General features: G+C 40.8%; 1 protein-coding gene and 1 long non-coding RNA gene across 3 annotated transcripts in view; one reads left to right on the top strand and one right to left on the bottom strand.

Annotated features, from left to right (window-relative positions):
* LOC124072864 overlaps positions 1-18,667 on the top strand; it is a 47,985-nt gene extending 29,318 nt beyond the window's left edge. Inside the window, exons 2-4 of the long non-coding RNA XR_006845611.1 lie at positions 6,865-6,955; positions 7,962-8,140; positions 18,326-18,667. This is a non-coding gene — a long non-coding RNA (uncharacterized LOC124072864). The remainder of the gene's footprint in view (positions 1-6,864; positions 6,956-7,961; positions 8,141-18,325) is intronic.
* The window catches only part of olfm2a (olfactomedin 2a), a 42,183-nt gene continuing 23,317 nt past the window's right edge, over positions 4,322-23,187 (bottom strand). For both annotated transcript variants that reach the window (XM_046414599.1, XM_046414598.1), the window contains exons 2-6: positions 14,567-14,716; positions 9,935-10,090; positions 7,945-8,164; positions 6,825-6,931; positions 4,322-5,066 (exon numbers count right to left, since the gene is read on the bottom strand). In XM_046414599.1, the coding sequence (XP_046270555.1) occupies positions 4,392-5,066; positions 6,825-6,931; positions 7,945-8,164; positions 9,935-10,090; positions 14,567-14,716 (1,308 nt within the window). In that variant the 3' untranslated portion in view covers positions 4,322-4,391. The remainder of the gene's footprint in view (positions 5,067-6,824; positions 6,932-7,944; positions 8,165-9,934; positions 10,091-14,566; positions 14,717-23,187) is intronic.

Genomic DNA, 23,187 nt, shown 5'->3' with positions numbered 1-23,187 from the left:
TTCAAATAAAACAATTCTGCACTGGTTACTTATTATTCAGACCAGCTTGAATTTTTAAGTTGTTTTTTTTTTTTGTATTGTTTCCCCTGGGGACCTGCACATCTTTGCATGAAGGAAATGTTCTGGCAAAGTCACTGCAGACCCCCACACCAAAGAAAAATGTACATGGCTGCAGGTCTTTCAAGGGTTGCAGCTTCTTTCACGTTCGACCAAGCATGGCAAACAGTGTAGCTCTAAATTGAATTGCTTTATAGTATACTATATACTCTCTTATGTACTACCTGTTTCAGAGAGCCAGGAATGGATATTTATTACATCAACTATTCTCTGTCATTGTGGGAAAGTCTTGGAAACATGGACTTGGAACTGTCTCCAGGTACTGCATTAATTTTATGCATTATTATATACTCCTTTGCATCAAATACATAAAGATCCCCTTCGATTCTCTTACAAATTTAACTTGCTTTTAATCCAGGATGTGAATATTTATTAATCTGCACCGCTGAGAGCCCTCATGTTTTTGTATACAAAATGTCCACCTGCCTTTTTCAAAAGCATCTTTGTGACAGATCTGCATACAAATTTCGTACTTCTGAGCAGATACCGTCTGGGTGAGAACTTTGCAAATCAGGCACATCTCATGAGGAAATCCTGATTCACTTTGCTCTGAGATGAGATGTTGCCTCATCTAGATTCTAAAAATCAGCTAAATATTCAGTCATGACTTTGGAAATACTTGTTTTGCTGGCAGTTCTCCTTAGTAAACTCTAAGCTCCTCTCTCCAGCTCTGACTCGTGTTTCCACTGCCGTCTTCAACAACTCACCTCTTGCAAGATTTCAGAATAAGATATCTCCTTGACTGAGACGTGTTTCTGTTTTTTTTTTTTTTTGAAGATATTTTACTCTTTAACAAAAGAGTAGGAATCTGTTTGGAACAGTGAGAATCATTTCCATAATGTTACCAGGCACTTAGTTATAATTTCAGCCTGTGAGTGGTGAAAAAAAGCCGTTTCAGTGGACATAATTTTGATGGTCTGTCTTGCCCCAAAAGATTAAATGTTTAAAAATACCAAAAATTCCCCTTGAACTTCTGTTGCACTCATAGGCAGATGTTGAGATCAACAGGCAGATGATTGGTATTAATGACTACAAAACCTAATGGCTACAGTTTGTTCAGGTTGGTAGTTTGGAGGTCAGTGTGTGCACTACAAAGAATTTGAGAGACTGAAGTTGTGTTATTTGTACACAGATTGAAATGACTGGGCTGCAACATCAATCAGGTGCTATGGGGCACAAAACCAATAACTAATCATGCCTGTGTTTTATTAGCAACTATTTTTGTGCTCAAAGTGTTGCATCATATTGAATTTTTCTCCAGACTTTTCATCCATCCTCTCAGTTGACAGTGCTGATAAAAAAAAAATACTATTTAACTTCTGAATATAGTCAGTGTCTGCATGTATCCAAATGCTGTGGAATTATTTAGAATTTGCATTTTTATGGCCTTGCATTTATACAACCTCATGCGTAAAAAGACTTTAAATAAAATGAGCTTGATGTGTTTGAGGAAAACTTTGCCTCTACTCAGCTTGCACTCATTGCTGCTTGGGAAACACCCAGTAAGACCTCCAAAATATATAGACAAACCAGAAGGTTGCTTCGCTGGACTATTTTTCAGATAAGGCTCCACTATGTGCAATGTTTAGCTTTGAACGATTTTCCGTGTCCACTGTCTAAACCAGCTTAGTGAGTTTAGGCCAATGAATCATAACATTCATTTTTGTTAGAAGATGAAATTGAGCAAAGAAGACGCATTAGTGCTGTTGCTCTGCGGAAAGGATTGTGTATGACAAGTGGGTCTTAACTGGAGATGACCTATCCTGACAATGATACAACGCTCATATGGGGACACCCATAATAATTTGATGCTGTTGGTCATGCCCCCGATCTTTATCACTATTATCACTACTAGCACTTGGCTCTGAGTGTTAGTTGGCACAACAGCACACTTGTGCTTACAGAGCTAATGTTTCCCTCTGAAGTGCTGGAGGCAATGGGCTATGCTGCTGGCAGCAAACGCTCCCACTAATTGATTTTATTTATGAGAAAAGTTGTCAACAAGACTTCTTATGATTACTACCGGCATTACTTGGTATCGGCATTTTATTTTCCATTTTTCTCTCAACGTGTGAATTTGCAAGAAAAATTTATTTAAAGGGAAGAGACAGTATTGCTCAAGAAATCTGACTGAGCAGGAGAGTGGAAGTATGTTCAAATACATTAAAAAATAGATATTAGCTGTATTTCTTCTTGCAGGTCTTAAGTAAAAAAAAAAAAAAAGTAAAATACAGACATGACTGTATAGATGTTTCTTTCACATTTCTCAGAGGAATGCATCTATCCAGTCTGTTGACTTTATTTTCTTTTTGAATCGCAGAGATTGCATTATCTGCGTGCAGTCACAATTTTCTTCCCTGCTCTCTCCTAAGGGGAAATGTTTCTTGGCTGGAAGGTGTAAGTCCATTTTAGTCAGTCATGCCTAACATTAAATACCTTTGTGTTTTGATGGGACTGTCAGCTCTAAACTTTATTAAAAAATGATCTGTGAAGCACTATTTTTTAACAATAAGTAACCTTTTTTCTCTAAGTTAGACAGTGAACAGAGAGAAGATGCTGAGTTGGATCTGACTTCTCTTGCTTTTGTTCAGGTATAAATGCAGTTTACCAGAGTTAACCATTTATCAGCTTCTTTTGGTAACCGGTTACCATCTGTATCTAAATTTATTATAGTGGCTCTGCAACACTTATTCTCCCTCTGCAGGGTAGTTTATACTGCACTACAGCAGTGACTGTTGGATGCTCTGGATGTATTGTTGTTTATTGTATTGTGCTTTAAATGTCAGCTACTGCTGTGTATGAACTCATCAGAGTTCTCTTCAGCACAGCACTTTATTGATAGAAAGGTCATGCAGGATGAATAGGATCACCATGGTTACTCACAAAAAGAGAAGTGGAACCTCCCATTTTTTTTATTTGTCTTCTGTGTCCACCGCAGCCAAAGAAAGGAAGGCACCCTCGCTTGCATTATAAATGAAAGGAGTAAAATAACTGCACAGTGTGCTGTTACCTTTTTGTGAAAGTGTCCTCTATATGGAAAAGAATACCAATGTGACTTCAGTATCATTTTCAATAACAAAAAACAAAAAATAAAAATAATGTAAGGTTTGCATTTAGAGGCTTTCACGTGAGCAGTATCACACCGTGTGCCTTGTGCCTGAACCTTTCTCTGCAGAAGGCACCTGTGAGCGAAAAACAAGATTAAAGCAGACTGGAGCTTGACAAGCAACAGTAATCATGAAGCCCCATTTCTATACTCAAATTTAAATGCTCTTAAAATTCCTTTTACATTTCATCTCTCGTTCCCTGTCTCTGCTTCTCAACCTTCCGCAACCACCACCTGCTCCAAATGTTTTGCTTTCACTTTCAGTTCACCTTGAAAAAAATGATGCGAGCCAGGGCTGTTGGGGTGAAGTTTAACGCTCAGAGTCTATGGGAGTATACCATTTATCACAATGTACTTCCTTTTTTAAGATGGATTTTTAAAGATGTTTTGCTTTAATGTCACCTGAGAGACTTCCTCGTCAGTATTTACATGCTGTCAATAATAATAAGTATCAGCAAGATAGATACCGTTATTCTAGGATTTTAATTGTTTTGAAATTTTGACATTTAACATATTCAGACTTTTAAGATTTTCATAGCTTTAATTTTTTGTGTTTCTCAGCTTTTTGTGATTTTTTTTGTGTTTCTCAGTGAATAACAAGGAATACATTTTTGCATGTCCCCTGTCATTCAAGAAGAAATAAAAGAATCACAAAAAAAAAATGTTGTACCTTTTCTTCCAACAATTGAAACACACACATTCAAGATTGAAGCCATGTTTTTTTTTTACAACAATGCTAAGAGTTTCTCCTTTATTGTTCACCCCTCCAAAATACAGTGAAAGTCTATTTGAAACGAGAGTGACAATGAAATACAAAGTCATAAATAGTAAAGTTTGATATTTATTTCTCATCACAAATAAAAAGAACCATGCTTACTCATCACAGAAAGAAAACAGAAAGAGAAGCGTTCAGTCTTTGTATGTTTACCGACGTTGCTGTCGGGGTGGTGGTTTTCGTTTGTTTTTTTTTTGAGAATGTGAATAATAGCACTCTATGAAGATTGAAATTCTTTAAAAAAATCCAAGCCTATGCCCATACACTGAAGCCTCATCTCCCCCCGCGTCCCCCACCCACACCCCCACAACCTGTACCCACCTCAACCCAGCTCTTTTGTCAATCCCCCAACAATGATCACAGCGTTATTTGAGTGGGTCAGTCTGAGGGCTCTCAGTCCCCAGAAGTTTTAATAACCTGGAACAGTGTGACATTGTAGAGCACCTGGTGTCCATTGTTCCAGGTGTACAGGACCCTCTCCCTGGGGTTGTAGTCCATCATTGAGATGTGGGAGTATTGATTGTGGAAGGGGATGTCTGTGTACTCATAGCTTGATGTGTTGGTATAGTAGGCAAAGTAGATTTTGGCACCAGCCAGGTGGGAGTTGGTGACGTAAAGCGTACCACAGATCATGAATGACTCTCCAGCACTGCGCTTGGGAAAGCCTGTGTCCCAAGTCTGCAGAACTTCCAGACTCTGAGGCTCCAGGCGGCTGATGACAATGTTCCCAGCATTGGGAATGGTGGTGTAAACAGCCCAGAGGCCATTTTCATCCGCCATGAGGTCGATGTCAGAAGAGCCACCCCAGGAGTAGGGAAAAGTGTTGTTATAGCCGGCCCCACTCAGGCTGCGCTGCACCAGCACACTTCGAGAACGGAAGTGGTACTTGATGATGATGTTGCTCTGGTACTTGTTGTAGTACAGTGAACCGTTGTAGACCACATGGCCAGTGCCTGCCCAGGGGTGAGGCAGCAAGTGTTGCACAAAGTTCTGGCCTTTCATGAAATCATTCATTGTGCGGTATTCCAGCACACGCCGTCCCTTGAAGTAGCCATCCATGGACCACACCTGTGGAGAGAAAAAAACTGAATCCCAATGGAAAGGGGCAAACTAAAGAAGATGAAGGTCGAAGGAGAATATTGTTGTGCTATACCTGACACACCTCTCTGCATTAACACTGAACAGTGTTTCTCTATAGTCGGTGGTGATGCCCTGAGCAAAGTAAACAGGTTGTATGTATACAGTGAATCTCCACTTGTTTGAGTGTGAGCGCTTGCCTGCATGTAATTGTGCATACTTCAGTGTGTGTGTGAAAAACTATTGATCTCTCCTGTGTGTGGGAGTGAAGATGTTGCCTGTGCTTTGCAGTCAACCACCGCTTCTGCTCCCTGCCCTTTCCAGTCCACATTTACAGAAAATCAATCCATTTAGCAGCTCTATCTTTTTCCTCAAGCACTCTCAGCGGATCTCTCCACTGACATGGCCCCTCTCTGGCTTCTGCATCTCACATTTCATTCTCTCAGTGCTTCCACCAAGGCAGAGTTCAGCTTTTAATTGATTCAATTAAACCGCAGTTGGCTTAGATATTTATTCTGTCCTTAACATGTCAAGGAGAGCTTTGCTAAGATGTAGCTCTTGTTCTTGTGATGCTCTGCTTTTTCTCTTTATCTCGCCTCCATTCCAGGTATAGAAGAAGCACTTTTCTTAAGCAACAATCCCAGCGGGAGGGCAGGAAGGGTAAGGGAGGAGTTAAGGGTAGTGAGGCACAGCAGCTGAGTTATAAAAAAGGAGAGATTATCGAGCATTAAGCATTGTTTCTACTCTGCCAACTAAATGACTCCCTAGAGCAGAACATGAGACAGGAACTGAGCCAGACTGAAGCTCTTGCACATCTAGACCATCTATTTGTTTCCCCCTTCTGTTTTTTTTTTCCATTTGGTTCCTCAGTCACAATGACATTTCCCAAATATGATTATCATGTTTGGTGTGGGTGATGATGAGATATTGTTGATGTATCTGGCTATTAATGCAATCAGTGATTGATTTAAAGTCTAATGTGATCACAGCAAGTCAGGTGATTAAAGACAAAGACCGGGACATTCAATCACACAAATTGACCTTTTCTGTTGGCAATATCTATTTAGCCTGTTATGATTCAAGCTGGGGATGAAAAAGTCCATCATGATCTCTCCTCTTAAACTTCATCAGTTTCCATTCTGCCCTACAGATGGCTAATAATCCACTCCTCCGTTGCTCTCCAACAACTTCCCCATCCATCCAGCAGCACAATTCCTTTTCCTTTCCTTCCTCCCTTGTGTTCTTATTTTTACCATTGCCTTTTCCCCATACGAGACCACATGTCATCTCTAATCAGCTGAAGCCATTACTATATCATCTAGGTCCTGAGCATTTCAGTACATTCCTGGTAATTACCCAGGTAATTTAGAAAACTTTAGCCCAAACAACTCATTCATTTCTCCACTGATGATGAAGTGATTAATCAGTGACAGAAGAAGACACGGAGGAGGAAAAGGGATGCAATCCATCAGTGACTCCACTTTGCATCCCCATTTCTCTCTCCGTCTCTCCTCCTTCTGAGTGCAGAAGAAGTCCAACTCAGGCAAAATAGTCAATCAGTCACTGAATTATCATGACAGGATTGCTGTGCGGGATATTTTTTTCCATTGAACTGGTGACAAAATTCGGCCTGTTTCTGACAATGACTTTGGTTCTACTTTATCCTCCGTGTTTGTTGAACTATGAAGGTGGGTGGAGGGCATGAAAAGGTTTAAGTTCAGGTGTAAGCATATAAACAGAGAGACTTACTCTGTTGTCTGAGCTGGGTATCATTGTATCTGTCATCCAGGAGCCGAACCTTGACCCTGATGCACGCACGGTGATGGGATTACTGACGCCTGTCAACTTCCCGCAGCCTGGAGGTCAAAGATGGGTACAAGGTAAGACTGCATATGGATGCATGTATTTATGAATGTCTGTAAGACTGTGTTTCATTGGGTCCTTTATGGTTTTGTCAATTTAGGAGTTTTCTTATGTACACATTTGTTGTTGTTTTTTTTGTTCACTTTTTGCAGATGACACTCACATATTTATATTTCAGCACTCTCCACAGCTGTTGCTTTCAAAAGGATGTAGATGGTTGTAAGTAGATGGGCAATTTTATTTATGGTGCAGAAGGTATATTAGGTAATAGAATATTGAATTGATTAGATTAAAAAAAAGAAAACAAGGTTTAATGGAACCAATCTAAATTCTGATGGTGTCCTTATTGAGTAGCCATTAAATTGTGAAATTAACACTGACATAAACTAATGATATTTTAAAGCAAAAATAAATAAATAAAAATCAACAAATATGAGAAAAAGAATGCTACTTTAAAGAACTCAAATGGTTTCCAAATAGATTAAATAGTTGCTATTTTTACAAAGGAGTGACAGACTTACTTTCCTTTTCTCCGCATAAATATACAGTGAGTGAGTCATTATTATTTTTAATTCATTATCTCTCTGTGAAGTAATTTGCTTTATGTAAAAGCTTAGGGAAGCCAATGAAGAACAATAACAAACAGTATTGACCTAAAGGCTAAACTCTGACTGTAGGCTTTTTCTCTTAAGTCATCAGTTCATATATGTTGGATTTTATAAAATCATCAGTTTAAGATAACAAATTACACGAGAACACAATCAATTATTCATTCAGGTTTTCTAGGCCAGTTTTGCTTAATTTATGCAACTAGTTTGAGCTCTGAGCACAACGGATGTGTTGACATAGTAAAACAGAGTTTTGACCATTTATGATCTTAATTAATCATTGTGCACTGCTGCTGTCTCCAATTGTTTTAGTGCTACAATGATATTTGATAATGAATTTTAAATTAAGCATTCATTGACTATCCACCCACCCACACCTATGTGCACATATCTCATACCTAGTTTCTGCATGCAGGAGTGGAGCCTGGTCTCCAACAGCAGGACCCTCTGGCGCAGCTCCTCATAATCATAGGCCCCCATCTCTTCTTGGATGGCCATCAGCACCAGAGACAGATTCCTCACCTCCTCTCGAAGACGAAGGATCATCTTGGCATCCGCCTTGTATTGTTCCAGCACTGGCAGCAGGGGGAGCAGGTCAGACACCTTTTCTTTCAACTCCTAAGATTGTCATTGCAGAGAAAGACGTAGAACAGAAAAGGTGGAGAAGATTAAACCCCCTGTGAGAATATTGGACAGGGGATGACACCAACCATAGAATTCATCAGTACAGAGGATTGTGTGCAGAGGAACCAGCCTTTCAATATTCAGCTGTTGCTTCTGGTTCATCGATCATCTCTCAGTCAGGAGCTCATATTGTAGATGGGTACTGATTCTGCTGTTTCACCCCTTAGTGTCTTAGACACCCTTGTATAATGGACTTGGATTTCTCTTTCTATAGCTGTACTTCTTCACATATAACTTCCTGACTTACTATTTAAGTCCTTTAGAATTAAACATTTTATCAGTCGCTTCTTTTGTTGTGCTGAATTGATCAAGCTTCTGCCCACTTGTTGGACTAGTGCAGGCTTCTTTGTAGCATCTGTCAGTACCCCCCCCCCTTTTACAATCTTTTGTTGTGTATTAGAGAGCCACTAAATTCACACATTATTTTCAACGCACGTCTGTTTACTGTGTAAGCAGGTTTGGGTGATTTTCACCTACAGTGAAGCATGGTGCTGCACCTACAGGAGCTTGGTACTGCTGGATGCAGGCTTGGTCTGTGACTCATCATGTGTTTAGAAGTGAAAAGAACAATGTGTCCTTAGGTAGGAGTGCAGGAAGCAGCGGGAGAGCCGAACTGCCTGCTTAGAAGTTAGAAGGCTCAAGAGAGAAATAGGTGTATCAATAAAGTGTGGCCGCCACAGGAGGGGCTGTTTCCTCCTTGTTAAGGTTTATCGTAAATCTGGTGATGGAGCAGCTCTCAGCCCTGTGGCGCCACATCATAAATCTCATTTTCCCCTTTTCAAGCTGCAAAAATTCGGTCTCGTTAATCTCCCACGCTTTGCCATTGGCAACTTTGAGCTGCACGCATTCATCAGCCAAGCTGCTCTGGTCAAATCCTGCTTTTTTTTTTTAAATACCTTTTTTTTCTCTTCATTGGACTGCAGAGTTTCATTCATATAAGTTCTGGGATATATTGTGGATATTTTAGTCATCTGAGACTTTACTGATGAATTGGCTAATTTCATAAATGTCTTCACTACCTTGACTGGATCTGCTTTCTGAAAGCAAAACACAGCCATTCATGCTTGTCACTGTGCTGAGGCTGGGTCCCAGCGGTAAAGCACACTTAGCATTTATCAAGGCATCTTCTAATGAAACTATTTTATGGCCAATCTAATATTTCTAAGAATGTGAGAAATGTGGAGAAAGCCTGGGGAAGACAGGCTGCTGACAGGAAGACAAAAGGGCCCACTGATAATGGCAGCTGAGCCTTAGTTTGTCGAGAGATAAGGTGGAGATAAATGTGAATATATGTGCCTGCTATCTAAGAGCAGACGCCAGAATGTTAAGTATATAGAGTGGGAAGAGGCTGAGTGTGGAGAGCGAGTGGAAAAGTGTAAAGAGAGGAATACAGAAAAAAACACTCTTCTGCTAGGTCCAGGAGTTTAATAATTCAGGAGCATGTGAATTTGCACAAATTTCCTCTGTGCATGACTCCATGACTCAGAGATAGTTTTCAAATTGAATTTGTCTGCCTATGCCTGTGCGACAGTCTATCGAGAGTCATACAAAATTTTACTGTCTGTGAAGAGCGAAAGAGATTGCGATACATCTGGCAAAGTTTTGCGTGCACGTGGAGAGTAGTGCCACATCTTATTGTGTCTGCATTCACTTGACAATAATGCACATGTACCACTGTGCAAGAGCTGACAGACAGCCAATTACCTGAAAGCCCTTTGGATTGAGACTGCGGGGGTTTTCAGACGCCGTCTTCAGCTTTCCATCCACTACCTTCATTAGGCCCTCTGTGTTCCTTACGTACTGTAGATCTCTGTACGTCCGCAGGTCCAGCACCTCCATTGACTGGCTAATGTTCTGAACCTGTCACACACACACATGCAAACACACATCACCAAAACCCCAGGACACACACGTAAACATAGAAGATGTTTTTGTGTTAATCTTAAAGGAAAATATTGGATTCTTTTTTTTTCACTCATCGTCAAATAGAGCTGAACAAATGATCAAGTACTTTGATAATCTTTTTGTCCTGCCAAAGTGGCAATAATTCTCGAACGATTTCTTTTAAGTGAAGCGCTAAGCATAAAGAGACGACTGAGTCTTGCATATAAAATGCAGAAAGTGGACAAGCAACATACAACAAGCAAGAAAAAAAACAAACAAACAAAAAGCAGAATAACCAAGATGAAAGGTGAGGAGCTTCAAATAGCAACAGATAATTGATTCATAAATTATGCAATAAAAGTCAACAGGTATCCAGTTAGGATATAAATATCCTGTTTCCCTTAGCTATAAAAACAGCAGGATAGCATTCCTCAAGCACCATTAACACAGTGTACACAAGATGCGTATAAACTATAATGAAAGCAGAGTAAATCTCACAGAGGAGCAAACATGCTATCAAGTAGGTGTTTATTAAGTCTCAGTTCTCCGAGGACTCAGTTTTGCTCTATGTTTAATTTTTACTCGGCACTCGGGTTGCTCACTCTTTGACAGCCCACTCTGTTGCTGCATAATCAGCCCACTGTTTCATACACCTCCTCATCTCCTGCACGTTGTCCTGAACTGGCCAGAAATCATCTGAACATTGACAAATGTTCAGGGTTGTACCGCATATAGGAGGCTTACATGTACATATGTCCAACTACCCACACGGAGAGACACCCACCCACACGGGCATGCACTGCTGAAACTCCAAGCACAAATAAGATATTTATTCAAATCACTCCCAACAAAAACAAGAGCAGTCCCAACTTTCAAAGGTCACAGTTTGGCATAAAGTCTGTTTTGCACCAAATGCCTTGCTTGCCCACTCATTTACTTCGTGTCCAGCCTACTGTATTCTACACCCAGCTCATCTCCCACATGCTTCATGAACTGGCCAGGGAATATTTGGTCAGAAAATATTTTCTTCACCAATTAAAACTGATTTGACAATAGTAGAGATGGAATACGGGGAGCAATGTGTAACAGTAAAAAATGTTCCTCCAGCCTGGGGTCTTAACAAATGCAGTGCCACCAGCCCTATGGGTTGTGATGTCCCCTGTGTCATGGTAACTGATCCACACATGCTAGGCATTTGACACTTTCTTCTGGCTCCATAAGATGCTCCAGACCCTCACACTCCCCAGAATTCAATCAGTCGCAGGTGTGTCTGCCCCGTGTCCAGCGTAATGACTCACTCTGTCCTGAATCCTAAAGTGCATTTATGTGTATGCATGGCCGACTGTGCCCTCCTATCTCATTTTATCTCATCTGAACTCAGACAGTCGGACAGAGAGGCCAAAGGGGGGTGAGGTGTTTAAAAGTCTGCGCCGTGAGTGTTCTCACACCACCGTCCTTCAGGGTCGGCCGTGCTTTGGATGGCATTTTGTCTGCCTTTGCAGAAAGCTGAATAGAGGCTTTTGCACGAGGCTGCTTCACATTCTTTGAGCAGAGGGCAGTTTTGACATTGTTAGTGTAACCTTGCCTTTCAGTGTCACGGAGAGCCTTGGTGGATTTGGTCCATTCAAATAATTCTTGCAAATGCTCGGCTTTCAAATGAGGATGTTCTTAGCAGGCATGGTGCTATTATGCACACACACACACACACACAGACTCATACATAGTCTTAAGTTGTGGCTTTCACTTGTGTGCAGAATGAGTTGTGCTGACCCCGGGTGTCCTCATTATGCTGGGCTGTGGACTGTTTTTGACAGGAGCGCTTGGCTCTGATAACTGTGCATGTACAGCGAGTAAACACAATAATATAAACACCCACACTGTAGAATACAGTCCATCACAGCGATAAATCATATATTTGGAAAGGTCATGATATTCCGTGTTTTGTTGAGTCAGAGAAGTGATGATTTCACTGAAGGCTTATTTTGTTTCAATTATTATACTGTAAAGAGTGACAGGCAAGACAGTGAAGCAACACAAACTATGCCCACAAAAATTAGTGAAATCTACTTCTTTCTGTCTTACAAACATTATATAATTCAAAAGTAGCATTTGCTCTGTATTTGAGGCTCATCCTCATCGTGCTTTACTAATTCTCACTGGAGAAAAAAGACGAATCAGATACATTTAACCTGATTTTGACCTTTTGTTTAATGTCTTAACCGCAAGTTAACAAGATCACCTTACAATGTTGATACCTCAGAAAATACCCATGTGCATCTAAGTCTACTGCTGCTCTTTACAATCGCGTTGTGAATTTTTCTGCATTTGTTTGTTAGTTTATTAATCAAAATAAGCACCAATTAATCGATGTTATTTTGAGCCATATGACATTGGACAGACGTTAATAATATTGTAAGAAACTGAGAATGAGTACACACATGTAGGTGAACTCATCCAGATAAATGCACAGGCACATGCTGTTTTGTATACATACAAATAATAGTGTATGCACTATTATTTTCATTTTGCATTTTAAAAACATGCAAAACAGTCCACATGTACACATATAGAACATATAGAGAACTTACATATTATGGACAAAAGTATTGGGACAACTCTCTTTGTTATTGAATTCAGGTGTGGTATGGGGCTGTTTTTCAGGGTTTGGGCTCAGCCTCTTACTTCCAGTAGAGGGAAATTTAAATGCCTCAGTATACCAAGACATTTTGGACAATGCTATGCTTTCAACTTTGTGGCAACAGTTTGGTGAAGACCCTTTTCTATTCCAGCATTACTGTGCCCCAGTACACAAAGCAAAGCTCCATAAAGACATGGTTGGATGAGTTTAGTGTAGAACAACTTGACTGGCCCACACAAAGGCCTGACCTCAACCCCATCCAACACCTTTGGGATGAACTGGAACGGAGATTGCGGGCCAGACCTTTTCACCCAACATCAGTGCCTGACCTCACTATTGCATGAAAATTCCCACAGAAACACTCCAGAGTGGAGGCTGTTATAGCTGCAAAAGGACTACTAGACATTAACTTCATGTTAATGTCTATGTGTTTAGAATGAAATCTCATTAAAGTCCCTGTTGATGTAATGGTCAGGTGTCTCATTACTTTTGTCTGTATAGTATGTACACATTCATGCACACATCCACTTTTTTGTGAATAGCTTCATTGAGTTTGTCTGTTTCTCTCCTCTCCTTCTCTGTTTGGAATATGCTTCTTTTAAAGTGCGTATGAGTGTGGATTTTGTCTGTAAGAATGTGTGCTTGAAGCACAGCAGACAGATACTGTCAAGGGAAAAGGCATACTTCAATGAGAATGAATGCAATATGTGAAGTCAGGTGTCTCATTGATCCATCAGGACCTCAGAGCCTATTCAGCATCTCAATTTACCACCACAAGACCACATCAATGTCAACTCCTCCTGTCTCTTCTGCTTCTCTGCTCACAGAGACATTTGTGTCGATCCACACTCCCATTCACCCATTCGATGGTTTTGAGTGTCCACAGAAAACAGCTCTGAATGAGCTGCCATGGCCCATCAAGCAAGTAAAAGCTATTAGAAATTATTTATCAGGTTTTTATTATTTAGTTTGGGAAAGACAAAAGTGGACAAGAATGGAAAGATACCAATTTACTGCCTGTGAACTACCATGCAGTTGTATATCTGAAGAGTCAATAAGCAGAGGTTCTCATCTGCCTGTGTTCGCAGCCATGATTTGTGTTTCTTTGTTTGGACACAAGCTAGAAATTACATTTGCATACACTGCACTGAACTGTAGGTCAATAACTCTTCACTCCATGTACATAAAGTACAGATTTATTGTCTATTTGCTGCAACAGTGTATGCTTGCTCTGCTCTCTGAATGCTTTAGTTTTATGTGTAATTTTTTTTGTATGACACTAAATTTATTTGCTTGTCATACACAACACTACTGTTAACAGTTGACTGAAATTTTTCACTTAGAGAAAGACAGAATAAGCACAAATCTGAGTAAACAGATTCAGTTTGCGCAACATTTACTGTGTAACTATGCACAGAAGGCAATTGCTATCTTCACTGATTTACAAAACTTTTAATTTTTTTAAAATTGTACCTAATGGAGCCATATTTATAATAGAAACATTAAAAGGCTACGGCTCAGTGAATCCAATTTCATGGGTAAATTTGGGACATTTCTCTTATCAAGGCAATCCATGCTTCATTCACTTTAAGCAACTCTGTTGCTCAAAAGAGAGTAGTTCAATCAACAATGGCAACAGTCTTTATGTTCGTCTCTAAACTGTGCGCTAAAGGAAGTAAGAATGTTCACTTCGGCAGCCTGTATGTGACAGACGGTACCAGACATGAGTGCGGTGCAGTGCGGCAGTTTGTGTGTCTGTGTCTGCGTGGGTAACGGTCGTGTCTCAAAGTGTGTGTGTTATTGACAGCTGTCACCTTCTCCATGAGCTGGCGAAGCTGCCTGCTGCGTGGGTCGCGGTTACACATGTTCTGGGCTGGTGCGACCACGGTACAGATACACTTCCCATCTGCGTCCTGTGCGGAGCTGTAGATCTGCCAGCCCTCTTCTGGGCTCGGATACAAAGCCTGCAGAAACATAGAGACATATATATCTTACTCATATCTATCAAGCGAAGAAACTGGTTGCTTCTGTCGGCTGTTGTTTATCTACGTTGCTTCCAAGGAGTCTTTTCAAAATGCAAGAGGGCAGACACGATATTTTAGTCTGCCAGCATGGATCAACAGTAATCTGAAAAGTGTTCCAGCCTTATAAAACATTTCTAAACTAATAAATGTATCTAATACTTGAAAGTGTTGTGGAAAGTGTTGGGAGAGAGAAAAAAAAGACTCTTTAATACATTCCATATCGTGATTAGTTGTGCCCATTCTGTCACCATAAGTTAGCTGCAAAGTCATAATTTCTCCATGGCATTCCCTTTCTCTCTTTCAACCCTGTCAAAAGTTACTCTTCCCCAAAGGCAATTAATGGCAATTGATCCCTCCAACTACTCAAAATCACTTGCAGTCTAATTTTAGTATTAACTGGAGAGCAACAGAGGGGGAGTTAAGTGAAGGCAGAAATTGACAGAGATGGTGCTCACAGCGGGTAAAGACAGGAGGAAAAAGAGATGGAGGATAGATGAGTCAGATAGAAGATAGAAGCGAGGGAGAAAATAAGCGCAAATGGGTGCAAATTAAGATAAGATGGGAACATTGGTGGGAAACACACAAAGGGATGAAAAACACAACTGAACGACTGAGACTGAGTAAGATCTCGATAGAGGATGAACAAAGACAAAGACAAATGGGAGGAAAATAGGGATTTCAAACAAAAGAGGAAGGAGGAGGGCTCAGTCTGCGACTGTGTGGAAGCAGAGCATCTAATAAGTTTGGACACAGACAGGAAATGGAGCTGTTCAAGATCGATAATGCAGGCCGCTGTCAGTGCAGGAGGGGCGAGGCTGAAAGGGTGGACGTCTCTCTCTCTCTCTCTCTCTCTCTCTCCCCCCCTCCCTAATTCAATCAAAAGTAGTGGTGTGCACTTGCGACCACACACCACATGTACACACAGCTTATGCAAAGGCCTGGCGAGGACAATCCGTTGATTCTCATCGCATCTACACACACTCAGCATATAAAGCAAAATGTAATGAGGAAGGGAGCAGCCATTTTAGTGATGAAATTAAAGACCCATCCACATAAGTGGAAGGAAAAGGCTGGAAATAAAATGTTGCGCCTCTGCTCTGCGCCGCTCCCCTGCTTCCCTCTGAGCAGTGTTGTGCTGTGCTCTTGTTTCCCTGGGTCGGGGGATCAGATTAAAATGTCTTGGGGGACAGGATGACTGTGTGATTGGAGTGTAAAGTAGCAACCACCCTGCGAGCCAATGTGCTCACTGTCACATCTTGTCACTCCTGCCAATCCCTCGGCACTCCTCCCCCTCTCTCGCTTTCCTCTCCTGCTCCCTCCGCCTTTCCCTCTGCCTCCCTCACGCTCTCAGAGTGAGTGAATTGTAAATCTGACTTACTTCAAATAAATTGTGGAGACTATAGCTGTATGTGCTACGTTAAAATAATGCTGTGATGGTCAGCTATGACGCTATGTGTGTTATTATTTTCACCTTTTCCTTTTCATTATATTCAAGGTATATTAATATGATTTCAATATTAATACATCTAAATTTAATTAAAGTCAGGAGTAATATTCTATTCCCATTTTCTATTCATACAGTATTGCATACATACATTAATAATATTTCAGTATGACTGAATGTCTATTGTGCACATGAATGGCTCACAGTGGAACTTAATGGCGCTCAGGCTCAAATTATCATTCCGTTACTCTTAATTCTCCTGCATACTTGGGAGTCAGTGTGCAGCCGGTCTCTGCAGTATCTTGCACAGTTTTCTGTCAGTCAGCACCTTTCTCATCATTAGTCTTTCTTCTTCGAGGCGACCCAGCATCAAAAAGCTGTTAGGGTGGGAGACGACAAAAGGTCTACAGAGGCTGGATTTGGAGTTAAGACAAGACAAAAGAGGCTCCACAGCAGAACCTCCTCCAGTTTCTTTCAACCATCTGACTCTACTTCATTCTGTCATTGACTGGGTGGGGAGGGAGCAACTTCTGTGTGTGTGTGCTTGTGTCTGAGTCAGTGATGGCTTACTGAGGGCACATACAGTATATTTGTATGCTTGTATGTTCAGTATTTACATGAAGTCTAATGCATTTGCTTAAGGTGCACAAGCAATCTACCCACATGAGGGTTTGTTAGAAAATCCATGCAGCTTTGAGGCAAGATTACTGCAGGACTATAGGAGAGCATAAGCAGTGGCTGCTATGATGCTGTGGATGAGTCTAAGATAGTGGATCATGAGGCCACAGCACTGTACACCAGCTCATTACAGCTGATATCCTGCAGCGTTAACAGGTGGAAGTTAGCTTGCCTCAAACAGCAGAATCCACTTATGTTACTCACTCTGAAGGCATGTTCAGCCTCCTGCCTTCAATAAAATTACCTCATATCCATACATGTGGGGGTTGGCTTCCTACGCACCAGATATTCACTTTTGGTTAAGAATTATTCTTCTGGTAGCAGAAGTACACATCAATATTTCATACTGCTATCATTTTTTTTTTTTTTTACAATATGAATAGTGGGCAGTATTAAGTAATAAGTTCAAAATTCAGTCAGGTGAAATTGGAGTCATGTCAGCTCCATTATCATAATACTTTCTTCATTATTCGACATGTTTAAAGCCATGCTGTGCTCCTCATGTGCTCATCCTGAGCCAGCGAGTTTTCACATCAACAGATCTTCTCCCCTCTTCATTAATGTTTCATAAATGCTGGGCTGAAATTAAGAGCTTATTTGAATCAGTTCCAATTTCATTACCACCCACCTATCCATTCTGCGCTAACTTCCCCATTCTCATCACAGTGGCAGTTTAGAGAGCAGGAAGGAAGACGTAATTCTTAAATGCAAATGTGCTTTGTGCCTTTATGCTTTGTGCCTGAGCTGTTGCAGTGAGATGTGTATATCATCACTCACAAGTAACTGATCTCTCGGGGTGTAAGTATTAAGCTCGAATACGTTTTGGAGCATTTGCTTATTTACGTAAATATAAGTTTCGTATCTGCAGCAGAGAGTGGGTCATTGACATTGGCTCATTTAACATCGTCCTCACGCCGTGGAGTCTATCAGATATCCCATTACTGTGGGAAATACAACTCCCTCAATACCTCATGTTATACACAATTATATTCAGAATATGCGGCGTGAAATGAATGAATAATGTTTGTGTCCTGTAGACAGATCAGGCCTCATACTTTAGTGGTAATGTTAACCTGTGATATCATCATCATCCTGCTACCTCGGCTAGCTGGGAGCACTTCAGGTCTGGAGGATAATCCTCTCCTCCCAGACACAGGCGATGTTTTCAGTAGAGAGGAGACATTTGGTTCACTGTCCCAGAAATCCATCCATTAGATGTGAGGGATGAAAAAGAATATGTAAGTGCCAGATTTGAAGCTGTCACAGTCATGGCTGCCATGTAAAAGCCCATTAAGAAAGAAGACAGGAGCAATGAAAACAACAGGAAACCACACAGGGCAAGAGAGATGAAAAATCAATTAGGCTTGCTTGCTAATGTGAAATTGAGTCTTTAAGATCTCTGGCTTGTCCCCTTTGCACCACCCCAGGGTTCCCTCTGCTCCAATGACATCACATCTAACAGCCTGGGCCTATGGCATGTCTCCCATCCACAACCTCCCATCCTCCAAAGAAGAAGAAGAAGAAAAAAAAAAAGGCGATTAAAGTGGAAGTGACTGATAGACTGATAGGCAGAAAAGGAAGAGTTGTGGTTTGAGAAAGGCTGACAGGGAAGAGAGAGATGGCTCTGATTTCCTCTAGCTGGGTTCAAATGCTGCCCAGTTACAGTGCTGAATGACAACTTCAGTTCAGTCCATGCTGAGAGAGGGGAAGAGGAGATGAGGTGAGAAGGGGTCATTACTAAACTGAAAGCAGGAATCAGATGCTTTTCCAAAAATTCTCTATGCTGGAGACAAAATAGATCTCAAACTCAGATCTGATAATATGTACAGGTCATCTAGGGGCAACCATTATAAAAGCTGGTGACACTTTATATTAAAGTCCTTGTGATAAACATTAGAAGAAGATGCTTTTTAACATTATTATATATTAAAAAGAGCTAATAACAGTGTCATAAACACTTTTATTATTATTATTATTCTTAAGACATTTCTAAGCATTTACAAAGCATAGTTATATGTTAATAAGTGCAAAATTAGGCTTATTAAGCTAACGAGCCAAATTCTTATTTTAGAGCCAGTAAGTGCATAGTTAATTGCTAATAAATGTGTAATACAATATGTATTAATCTTAATTATACTGTTAACACATAATAAAATTAGTAAGAATCTTATAAGCAATTTGTTGCCTGTAAACTAATGCTCATTGCGAGATTGTTAACATAAAGCGTTACCAAACTAACTAACCAACTCGTGTCATTACCTCATTGTTTCCTCACAGAGCAAACAAGCTCAGAATCCTCAAGTTGTTAATTATTAACAAAGTTCGAAGGGATTATCCAATTAAACATTCAAGCTGGTGGTATCACTGTCGAGAGTTGCAGGATGGACTTCCTCTGGCGTTTCATTAGACCGACCCTGGAGCAGGCGGCTGTAAAGCCAGTGCTAAATGAGATCATAAATCTACAGCTCCCTACTTTATGGGCATGACAGGAAGTCTATTATAACTTTCATAAGCAGCAGGCAAAAGGGGCAAATAGGCAGAAGCGGGAGCAAGTCCTGAGATATGGGAGAGAGCTGACGGGCGACGTAGTGAGCTGAGCTTGCCACCATATCTGAGGAACTGCAACACCAGGGAGTGTAAGAACGGGGGAACTGAGATAAAGTCGTATACGGAGAAAGAAAGAATCATTCTGAGAATTGTGTGAGTTGTCGAGGTGAGGTACTCTGCGAATAAGGATAAGAAAGTAAGATGCAGTACTGATGTAATCTGTCTCTTTCTTCCCTTTCCATCCCTCAAAGCCACCTTTGTCTATCCAAGTTCTTCAGCTTCACTTTCCTCTCTCCCTGTCTCTCTACAGAATGATGTTTCAAACTAGACGTGAACTTCTCTCAACGCTTGTCCCCAGTAAATTAGAAACATCTGTCTCTGCTACACTGAGCTCAGTTCTATCTCCTCTATGGCCGAACAATCAGAGCTCATTTTTCAGATTTGCTCGATATTTCTGTAATTGACCGCACGCAAATAAACATGCAGATACACCTCCCCGCTCTTCAAACGAACAATCAGTCAATCCTCAATGCACAGGCCATCTGCTGGCCTTTAAAATAAAACTCAATGAAGGCTCCCTGTGATGTCCCTGGTCTCTCCTGCTCCCAAGGAAAAAACGATTACCACAATCAGCGCAGCATGGTTGCCAGTCAATAATATGACTCATAAACTCATCATGCCCTCCCTCCCTGCTGCCTCCTTTTTCCTCCCCGCTGCCTCTCACTTTCTCCCACTCCATCACTCCCATGACTGCCACCCCACCTGCGTGCTGCCCTGCTCCTTTCCCATCTGCGGCTCACTCGTTCCAATCCAGATCACACTTGAATGACAGCAGGGGTGGGCAGATGTGTCAAGCATATTGAAGTGGGGGGCTCAGTTGGAGAATACTTGGAGAAGTGAGAGAAAATGACACTCAACAACGCTCGGCACTCGTATGCTAGCAGCTACAACTTTGTATTTTTCGGAACAGGCTGCTTGCACTGAGCCCCGTGCCATAGTGAAAAGCTTTTGGCATCCACTCTGCTGTTAGATGGGTACAAGATAGCTCTATCGCGCCTGGTGTTAAATAGAGGAGGGAGATGAGAGTGGCAGGGTAGCTGGTGTGAGAAAACACTGTGTAAACTGTTAGAACACAGTCAGTGTTTGATTGGAGGAAAATATGGATTGCAGAAGTGTGTGAACTGTGAGATAATCAAATTGCTTTTCAAAGGCATAGCAGTGATTCAGGCTTGAGTTCAACTGAAAAATTACACTCCTATAATAGCAAATGAACCATGTCAAAAGCTTGATTACTAGCCCAGTAGTCTGAGATCAATACTGCTTTGTACAGAGACGAATCACATGATTCGGTTCTGTCTCTAAACAATTTAAATTTATATCACAGTACTGACATTCTAAGTTCCTGGCTCCACAGACCACTTCACATTGACCAGGCAGTAGAGGACACCTGTCAGGGTCTGAACTCAAATAAATTTTGTTTGAAGGCAGTACGATAAGCGCGATAAACGATAAAAGCAAAGTGCTCAAATAAAAATCTGCCGTAGTGTTTAATCTTTAATCCATAGCCAAGAATCGATCTTTACAATCTGCTTTATTGGACTGCACGGCAGATGTGATAAAGTTTACAGTCACACACCCTGAGAGACAGAGGCTGGGTGACCCCAATCAGACTCTGAGCCGTGGCTTTTTGTATGCTGCCATTTGTTGTTCCAGGCTCCCTTTTGATGGTGAGAATATTTTCTCCACTCTTCTGCCTCACAGCTTTCTTATTTTAGATATCAAAGGGAAAGTCACCACACACACACACACACACACACACACAAAAACAAACACACACATGTCGGTCTTTTTATAGTTGTAAGGTTTCTCACTAATATGATGCATTCCACAGCCTCTAACCCTCCATGCACTGTCATGGATATGCATTTACAGTATATGTTTATGATTGTACATCCAAACATACACGTTTTAGCTGACTAAAGCACTCTGTCTATTAGCGGGCTGGTACTGCTTAAGTGGTTTAGGTCTTACAATTACAGTATAGCTAAGCTTATATAGTCAGACTTATGTCCACAGGGTGAAATGGCTCTTTTATCTTCGACATTAATGATACACAATTTTAAGTCATAATATGCAGCAATTTTTCTAAAAAAAAAATAATACACTGACTCATACAACTGACTCATCTGTCTCTCTCTCTCTCTCTCTTTCTTTGAATCGTGTGTTTGCAACCAGCAACTGAAATGTTCTGCATATTATGCCTTTAATTTCTCCTTCTCGTTTTTCTCGGCTGACCGTACTACACTAAATTATGTTATGCATTATGGATGGTTCAGATTTTCTCCCAGCTAAAGGCGAGATAAAATTAAAGTTGTTATTTTGAGTGCTTGATTAGCATATTGCAAAACAAATTCAGCAGCGTAGGGATGACTTTTCTTCTAAAAGGGTCTCCAACATTTTAGGTGTTCCCTTTGAGTTTGAGTTTAGCTTTGAAAATCGTGTTCAAAGAGGGACGCGTCTTCCACTGAAGAGTTATTTAAGAAGTCAGCTGGATGATTGACTAATTAGAGGATTGACTAATAATAAGGTCCAAACAATATCTTCAGTTTCCACCCGAGCCTACTTAATTTCTTATCCATTTTATATGTGATTCTAAAATAGTTTTTATTATAATTGAGGTATTTAATGGTAAAGCCCTTATTCAGTGTGTATTTCAGACCTTTTGAAACTGTATGTCACAGTTTGCTCACTACAGGGCTTCTAGTTGTCATGTACATGGAAGACTAGAAGGGTCAGAACCATGATACAGTTTTCCTGCTGATGCTGCTGAATGCATCAGTGTATCTAAACTTTTATACAGAACTGAGTTAAACAGCTGCCTAATATGCCTTAACACCAAATTTACCTTTATCATGTATCATTTATATTCCCGCTGTTGTTTTCTTAAACACAGGACTTTGAAAAGAGTACCTCAAATACTGTCTGTAGATTGATAATAAAATTCTTATTATATGATTATCACTAGGATTTCTGTCTGTGTAAAGCCTAGCAGCTCTACAGCTTGTCTTGGCCTGACCACACTATACAGCCACACCAGTTCCATGTAAGTGTTAGAGTTCCAGGGTCTCTTCCGCTCATTAAGGAACATGGTTTTGCACTATCCAGATGTGTACAAGCATCCAGGCAGTGTTGTGCTCAGTGCCATCGTAGAAAGGCTCATAAAAACTCACTCAACTGTGCTCCTGGATCATCTGGTTAGAAGACAGGCACAGAAAGCAAGTGAAGCAGACTTTGAAAATAGCTCTGAGCTGGGAGAATATGGGACGCAGCATGTACGGGTGCCAGGGCGGGAAGCAGCCATGCAATGGCCACTGGCACAGTAGCACCACAATGTCACAAGACCGCAGCTAGATCGTCTTTGATTAGAGCTCTAAACATTGTGTGAGTCATGACTGCTTCTAAGATCATCACAGGCAAATGTCTCATCAATAGTGATGGGACTTTGAGGCGAGGTTTTACATTAAACTTTTATTCGCTGCCATTGTTTATGAGGGGAGATTATTTCTGTCTCAAAGCAAAGACATTTCCCATCACAATAGACTGTTATGCTATAATAATTCCTGGCACCATCAAACTGCCTCATCAGTTTTGATGAAACTTTGATGAAACGAACTTCAATAGCAGCATTTTTTTCCTCCACTGCTTGTGAATGAAGGTTGCCTGAAAGAAAATATCCACTCAT

Source organism: Scatophagus argus, chromosome 16, assembly GCF_020382885.2.
Source record: "Scatophagus argus isolate fScaArg1 chromosome 16, fScaArg1.pri, whole genome shotgun sequence".
In the NCBI taxonomy this organism is placed as follows: Eukaryota; Metazoa; Chordata; class Actinopteri; family Scatophagidae; genus Scatophagus; species Scatophagus argus.
Note: the sequence above shows the minus strand (reverse complement) of the source record. Positions and strands in the feature narration are given on the sequence as shown.